The following is an 8,697-nucleotide window of genomic DNA, read 5'->3' as shown; positions in this document are numbered from 1 at the left end:
TGAGCCATGCATCAGTCCTTCTGGCCAACATTGGTCTGATTGGAGTGGCTTTCCTCTGAAACCTTCTGAAAAAACAATGGCCTTATGGCTGGGTGACCAGCAGGGAAAGAGAGTCACATAAAACTAAGGAAACTAGAGTCCACTTAAAACGACGCATTTCCCCTCATGATTTAGTTCAGTTGGTGACAGATGGATAAGTGGGACTTCCTAGCCAGTGAAGCACCGTTATGCTAAAAATAGTAAAAACACATTTTCAGTGTTCTGAATGAGATTTAATGTTGAGGTAAGCATCTTAGTTTCTAACATGATGAAAGAATTCCTTTGCATTTATGTTTATTGCAGTAATAAAATAATATGAAGCTTGAATAGCACATATTTTCATTACTTATGAGTCTGTCTGTATACAACAAGAGACAAAACACTATCACCTATTTAAACAGAATTTAATACAAAGTGCTGTTAACCAGGAATGAACTTGTTACTTAAGTATCTAGCAGTGAAAAAGAGCAATACCAGAGGGGTGATGGCTCCATTCCTAGGACTGCAAGATTAAAGGGAAGAGCCTGAGTTAAGAAAACTTAGACAGTTAGAGGAGGCACCCGAGGAGCTGAGAATCTGATCTGAGAGGAACTGCCTGGACATGGTGTCTGTGGAAAGATTGTCGATGGAATTCCCGCTCCACTCCAGGACAGAATTGCGCTGCAGGATAAGGAGAGCTGCTCAGAGCCCATCACAAGCAGACAGGAGACCATCAGAAAGCCCTGTTGGCTTTTTCTTCACTAACCTGATATTCTCCTTCTAGGACCATTGCAGGCAGAGCATAGCATGGAGCCCACTGGCAAGGCAGCTTAGGCTGTGCGGTCTCAGCAAGAGCATCAGAAATCTGGGTAGAGAGGAGAGAGTGGGTGTGTAGACACAATGTTAATAACTGGCCCACAGTCATTCTTCCTGGTTCTTTAAAAATGTCTCATGGATGGGCTGGAGAGATGACACAGTGGTTAAGAACACTGTTCTTGCAGAAGACCCGGGTTCGAATGGCAGCTAACAGCTGTTTGTAACTCCAGTTCCAGGGGATCCAACAGCCTCTTCTGTCCTCTGAGGTCATTGCACAACACAGGTGCACTTACCTACATGCAGGCAATACACACATATACATTAAAAAAAAAAAAAACTCACGGAAAAAGTAAGCTTTTGTTTTCTTGAAGAAATAAATGTCAATAATTTTTTTCTAGAAATATCTCTAGGAAAAGTGGTAGCATGAATCATCTGTTTAAGAATCATTTGTTCAATATGTACAGTTTTCAGTATTTTGTATCTGATACTCAGGTAAAAGTGTATATTTTAGTAAGTCAACCTTGCTCTGAACATATATCCTCTAAAAATTATCTTGTTAAAAAAGGTCAAAAAGTTTGAAATATCATGATTAGAATTTATTCTTTTTTTTCCTCATTAAACTTCTTTTAATGGGTCTCAAAATTCTGTGACAGATTTTTGGTCAAGTTGTTTTCATTAAAATGTACTGATTTTAAAAACTAATAACTTAAAACTGCCACACACACACACACGTACACACGTACACACGTATACACACACACACACACACACACACACACAAAATGGTCCACAAAACATTCTCCTTTCCTTTGGGAGTTTTTATGATGCATTGTTATCATTAACCAGTCTTTTACTATTGAACTTAAATGGTCAATTCGCACATATGCTGTCTACCTGTCCATCCCAGATTCCCCCTGGTGACTCCTCCCCAATATAGCTAGCTCTCAACTTCATGTCATCTTTATTTTATTATTATTATTTAGTAGTAGTAATAGTATTTTAGACCACTGAGTCCCATTAGTGCTGTTCATATGTACATGGGTGTAAGGCCATCCATCGGGACAGGGGCAACCTACCAATAGCCAACCCCCAAGGAAAAGTTACTCTCCCTCCCCAGCAGGCATCAACTGTTAGCTAGTCAGCTAGGGTGGGGCCTCTGGAGTCCCCCCCACATCCATGCTAGAATTTATAACTGACTTGATCTTGTGTAGGTCTTGTGCATGTAACCACAACTGCTGGGGTTTGTGTATGTAACCGCTACATCATGTCCAGAGGACAGCACTCCCCACCCACAGGTTCTTACATTCTTTCATCTTTTCTTCCACAATGTTCCCTGAGTTTGGCAGCTGGGGTCAGATACATATAGATGTCCCATCTATGGCTGAGCAGTTGTAGTTGCTAATACATTTATAATTTATTTTGTGCTAAAATAAAGATCATTATTAAATCCCAGATTAATTCCAATTACTATTAGGTTTTCATGAGTAAACAACCTCTAAAAGATGCAGATGGACATTTGTCTCATGTGAATAAAGACCAAAGAAGGTACTGTAGAACTCATGTAGTAGGTTTTATGCTTACCAGGGACCCAAGTTCATTCAAGTCTCTGTTGGGTCATATCAAGATCAAGTGTTACATGCATATAAACTGGTTCAAGATGGCTGCTAGGGTTTCAGACATTGTATCTATTATCTAATAGAGCCTCAGTGGCACATGCTTATGATCCTGGCACTTGGAAGGCAGAAACAGGACGCTCATATGTTTATAGGCTGGGCTACATGTTAAGACCCTGTCTCAGAAAGAAAAAACAAAGCACCTTTTACAAGTCTCATCAAGACTTCCACTAGCTGAAAAGGAACTTGCAGACTTTTAGCTGAGGAATGTGCCCAACTAAATATTAGGGCTACATTAATTTGAGGGAGTTGCACAGCATAGCTATTGGTAAGTGACCGGTTATCTCTGCCAGACTCTAGGAGGGATATTACCTCACCTGCAGTAATCCTTGTTGTAAGCAAGTCTATTTTCACTCCTTTAGAAAGCAAGATTTCATAGGCAAGAAAGACCAGAGAGTATATCAGGAGACTATACTCATGTATGAGGCTAGAGAAAATGGAGGTTGATGAGTGGGGTAAAAGGACTCTGAAATCAAATAATCTCTACTTTAGAATGTATTCAGGTGGGCTCACCTTCAGCTCTCTTATTTATATCTTTGCCCTTTTGAAGACTTTAGATTCTACACTAACAGAAAGGGTGGTATCACAAGCTAATTCTATTTATCTCAAATGATAAAAATATTTTTAAAAGACTTGGTCACACTTTTGGTTGTATTATTTGCTTTCTTTTCTTTTAGAAAAATATCTTTTAAAGCCAAAATAGGTTCTGGATTTACACAATTATCACATTCAAATTTGTGTTTGTGTCTCCCTTCTCCCATAGGGAATGGAAAAGGAGCATAAATAATATTGGTAAAATGTGAGCCCTCCAAGACATTCTTCAAATGTTCAATTTGCAGGTATGGTCAAAATGCATAATCCAGGCATGTCTCTGTAGCTGCTTGGGGTAAAACTGACTGGCCTTGCAAAGTGGTTCTCCTTATCAACTAGCAACATTGTTTTATGATGTGTCTGGGTGACGGGCCAATTTCTTAAGTGAGTTAATATATGTATTTAGTATTATCCAGTACTTTTGCTTTTATAACTAACTTACAGTATAGAACAACCAACCGTGCTCACCCTGGCACTCTGCCTTAGCAGAATTACTCACAGGAGCATTAGAAACCACTCCTCAGCTCCCCCCAAAGTCCACTCACTTCCAGCTATCTCATACCTCCACTCTCAATACGAAATGTCAAGAGAAAAGGGACCAAACTGAAGATTCCAGTGTGAATCTTAGGGAGCCTCACCATGTTTGCTTCAGGGAATGTATTTGCTGTGCACAAATGCTTGTGTGTAGTAAAGACCGGCCCCTTGGGAAAGCAGTGGAGCAGCTGAAAGGGATCACCATTTGGCCTCTTTCAGTCTTCATGTTTACCCTGTGTCTACTGTAAAGACAGAGTAAACATGTTCTTTCTGACACATCCCATAACCCTCACCCAACCCCTCTCCTGCCTGATCATATATATAGATGTGTGGTAAGAAGTTGGTAAGTTCAGAAAAAGGATCTGTGCTGCACTTCAGCCAAAAGAAACTTCTGGAAAACCATATTTACAGCAAAATTAAATGATCCCTGTCTCAGAAGGAAAATCCTTGTCTTCAGGAGCCCCAGCCTGCCTCTTGGCCTTTCCGTCTGTTCTCTCCTCCCACCTCCCTTTGCCTCTTTTTTCTCCTAAAGGGAGTCTAAAGGTTGGATTAGAGCCTATCGGCTTCCCAGGGGACATATGAGCCGTCCATTAAAATAGGGATGAAAACTAAAGAGAAGAAGCTCTGTCGGTGGAATTTAGGCAGGATGAATAATGGAAAGAGCTGCATACTGGAGCCAGAGAGAACTGGAATTGAATCCCAGTTCAGTCATTTAGAAACTGTCTTGGGCAAGTTACTTGTCTTTTCTGAGTCACAGTTTGTTTATAAAATTGACATAATATCTGCCTCATCATCATGACAGAATTAGCTGAAATTATGTACATGGAACTGGTGCAGTGTTTGGCATGCAATTGGCATCCACTAAATGCTACTCTTTAACCTCATGATAAGGGGGAAAGAGGAGTTGTTGGGGCTGATCATAGGACTTCCTCAGTATTTGAATCTGGAAACAGAATTTCTCTCTCTCTCTCTCTCTCTCTCTCTCTCTCTCTCTCTCTCTCTCCTTTCTTTCTCTGTGTCACAGAGACAGAGAGAGAGACAAAGGTAGAGACAGAGATGGGGACACAGAGAGGAGAGAGAGACAGGAATGGAGGAGCAGTTTAAGAGAAAGGAGCTTATTTGATTGCCTTGATTTTTCTAATTTTTTTCTCTGCTTTTGGTCTCTGTAATTTCCTGGTATCAGAGAAAATAAATAACCAAATTAGAGAAATCAGTAGTTTGGGGTAATTTTACCCATGTGTTAATAAAAACCTGGTGAAACATTTTCCCCTTGCTCCTTGTGATCCCTAGTTTACTTTCTTTTCTGGATGGTACTGAGAAAATGATACATTTTTCTGTTTCATATTCTGTGCTGGCTACTCCATTTGGGCCAAGACATTGTTTTTTCTTTTTTTGCCACGTGTTAGTATCACTGTCTGAGGATCTGTCAGGATGAAGAATAGCTTCCTTCTCTGTGCCAGACCTGAGCTGATCCTCCAAATTACAATGATTCAGATCTTTCTTGGCACCCGGGCTCAGATTCCAGAGCTCTTTGTGTCCCCTAAGAACCTGATACCTGGTGTTTCTTTATCAGCCTGAGTTCATGTATTTGCTGACATGTGCTGTACCTCAGATCAGGTGCCATCACTGTGACCTAAATGGATGCTTACAGGCTCCAAGCCTGACTCAGCCATCCAGGAAATGAACAAGGCCCTGAGATTTCTGAAAACAATCTTTCTTGGAGTTAGACTGTTGACCCATGATAAAATTTGCTCATGATTTTCTCCAAGATAAAAATTCCTTAGGTTTCTACCCATGAGATTTTATCATCTTAACAGGTTTTTCTTCTTGTTTGAGAAAACCAGTGACCATATTTTCTTTCTTTCTTTCTTTTTTTACACAAAAAGGATTTGGCAAACATACATATATGAAACAGGAAAATAAAAAAAAAAGCATGAAAAAAGTACATCACACATCTGAACATCTTTTTTAAAAGTATTTTTATTGAGTTTGTGCATTTCATATAATAAATCTTAAACAAATTTAGACCCCCTCTTCCATCTGTGCCCTCCCCTTACCCCCTCACTTGATTTCATGCATTCTGTTATATATGTTAAGGCCTATCCAGTCAAACATTTATACCCAGATGTCCCTCTGTACAAGCCCACCCACTGAAGTCTAGTCAGCTTATCTAGAGTTACTGTCTTAAAGAAGATATACTCTCCCTCACTGCACAGTAATAAGTTGCCGATAGTTCCTTGGCTAGGGTTGGGGACTGCTGTCCATTTCCCTGGTTCTGTGCTGGGTTTTTGTCTGATTGAGTCAGCATGGGCCTTGTGCATGCTCTCATCATTGTTGCAAGTTCATATGAGCAAGTTCCCAGAGGCCTGAAAGCCTTTGATTCCTTATGTTCATGCTCCAACCCTGACTCTTACAATCTATGATCTGAGCATCTTAATCTCTGGAAGATGTGTGGGTATCCTGTTAGGGTTCTTCAGGTCCACGAATACTCAAGAACTCTGATGCTGTTGTGTCTCAATTAACACAGATAGTTCAAGTACAAATATCTGACCTATTTAGCAAAATTCGTTTCACTTGGAATAGTACATTTTTTTGTTTTTAAAACAATCCTGAGAAGTTTATAGGTTTCACATTTATCACAGGAATCCATGGCACCGAGGAGTTAAGAATCGCTAAGGTGTGAGGCTTCTGTAGGACTGGGGAATTTTTGTTTTTTATACAGGATCTACTGATTTCATTAGTTAGGTACTTTTCAGTTTTCTCTTCTATGGACACCCCATCCTGAACTCAGTGTCTTATTTCGTGATACCCATATCTATGGAGTGCAATTTTCAGCCGCCTTTGTGCCAGACTTTGCTTTGCTAATTCCAGTACACTGCAATTTGAAAACGAATTATTCATATTCATGTTAATGTTTATTGAATATTTCTGATGTACTAATTACTAAGCTGCCAAAGAGACTACAGACTGAATTAAAAAATATTGCCCTTGATCAGTTTGTGATACAAGGATACAAGGGGTCTGTGTGTGGTGTGTGTGTGTGTGTGTGTGTGTGTGTGTGTGTGCAGTAACCTCTTGATTTATGTCCCCATCCCCTCACAGATCTTGGAGACATCTGAGGCTTAACAGGGATTTTCCAACATTCCAGACTGCTGCCCGACAATGAAACTGAGTCACTGACTGAAGTATTGGCAGCAATTTGGAGCCCCAGGACAGCCGGCCTCACTAACCTTGACTCTAAGCGGCCCAGAAAGAGCGTGGCCTGAAACTCCAGCAGGAGTAGAGAAAGCCTCCTCTGTTAATGGAAAGAGGAAAGGAGAGAAAGCTCTCCAAGTTGCAACAAGCTTTTCACCACTCCAAAGAGCCTACCTTCCTTATTCATCAAGCCATCCTACCTAGCGACTCCCACCGGACCCTTGTGCCAGAAACCGAGTGTGGCAATCTCGCTGAAAAGATAAAGACAAACACTCGGAAAAGTAGACCTGGAACGGTGATACTATCAAAACGGTCTGGTAGGATTATGTCCGAAAGCCAGCCTAGCCCTCCCGTGATTCCATCCCGCAGGCCAAGATTCCGGATATGCTACATCTGTGGCAGAGAATTCGGGTCCCAGTCACTTGCTATTCATGAGCCCCAGTGCCTGGAGAAGTGGCGTGTTGAGAACAGCAAGCTGCCCAAGCACCTGAGGAGGCCAGAGCCCTCCAAACCACAGCCTCTCGGTGGCAGTGGTGCCTACAGCCTTCAGACAGCTAATGAGGATGCGTTTCAGAGTTCGCAGGCTCAGCTGCTGCCCTGTGAACCCTGCGGCCGCAAGTTCTTGCCAGACCGTCTCCTTGCTCACCAGAGAAGCTGTAAACCAAAGAGTGAGGGTTCTGGAATGCCAAACGCCGACAATCCCGATGCTCTTACTAGTCTCAAGAAAGCTTCGAGTGGCATCCCAGCCCGGCCAAGGACTCTCATTTGCTATATTTGTGGCAGGGAGTTTGGCACCCTGTCCCTTCCCATCCATGAGCTCAAATGCTTGGAGAAGTGGAAAATAGAGAACGAACGGCTCCCTAGAGATCAACGCCAGCCGCTTCCCCAGAAGCTTCAACCGGTTCCAACTGGTCAGCTCAGTCAAGAAGAGGCTCCTCAACCTCGACTTCTGTCTTGCCCAAATTGTAGCCAGACCTTTGCCTCAGATCGCCTATCAATACACCTGAGAAGTTGTAAACCTCAACCTAGTGGACCGGAAGTTCTGAATTCGAATCTAGGAAGGAAAGGTGACTCCAGTGTGCTAACTAACTCCAAGCAGTGAGGAAATATGGCAACACCCAGAGTAGCAGACAAGGTAGCTCATGCCATGTAGAGTGAAGTAGTGGACTGGGAGCACATTTCACCTTCAAGGAAATAAGAGAACTGCTCCCTGAGCCAGCCACCTCAGCCCAGAGGATAGGTTCTGTCAAAGCCTTACTTCTGTCTCAAGGCTGTCTCTGCAGGTTGACCGGCTTTTGGACTCCAGGCGTTGTGTGTGTCTCCCTTGGCAACACCCTTGCCTGATGGGTTCATGTTCCTCTTTAACCTTACGGCCTAAAAGACATGGACTTCTTTTTTCTCTGATCCCTCATACCAGTAATCCCTGGGAGAGACTGTTATTTAAAAATGAGTCACTAATACAGTGTCTACATTAGAGAGATACAGTTCCCATTCCAACAGTCAATGTTTATTGCTGGTTTATTTTAGTCATTTACCTTAGGAATTCGTTTTTGGCAATGTTGGGTTATGCTGAGTTTATCTTACTAAAATAGAATCTGTGTCAAAAACCCCAAATGATTCTAGCAATAATTAAACACTGGAGCACTGGCAGAAGTACACGCTCTCTGCAAATGCTGTGTACTGTTGTTTAAAGTGTGTATAAGTGAGGGGTTAACCCCTGAATGGAAACTGGTGTATATTCACTTCACGGTTCTGAGAAGTGCTCAATCCTATGCTGCTCTGTACCTTGAAGCTGTTCACGGTTTTTCTAAACATGCGCGAACTCAGGGCCATCAGCCTATAAGGTGAAGAGTTATTTTACTTGAGGCCT

General features: G+C 42.0%; 1 protein-coding gene across 1 annotated transcript; it reads left to right on the top strand.

The window, feature by feature from the left end:
* Positions 1–6,844: 6,844 nt before the first annotated feature.
* LOC103739769 (zinc finger protein 474) lies at positions 6,845–8,432 on the top strand. The gene has a single exon (XM_008840240.2). The coding sequence runs from the start codon at positions 6,934–6,936 to the stop codon at positions 7,927–7,929; it is 996 nt and encodes a 331-aa protein (XP_008838462.1). The 5' UTR covers positions 6,845–6,933; the 3' UTR covers positions 7,930–8,432.
* The last annotated feature ends 265 nt before the right edge of the window (positions 8,433–8,697 follow it).

The sequence above is a fragment of the Nannospalax galili genome, unplaced genomic scaffold (assembly GCF_000622305.1).
Source record: "Nannospalax galili isolate Female #2095 unplaced genomic scaffold, S.galili_v1.0 scaffold1259, whole genome shotgun sequence".
Taxonomy (NCBI): domain Eukaryota; kingdom Metazoa; phylum Chordata; class Mammalia; order Rodentia; family Spalacidae; genus Nannospalax; species Nannospalax galili.
This window is presented reverse-complemented; position numbering and strand designations above follow the sequence as displayed.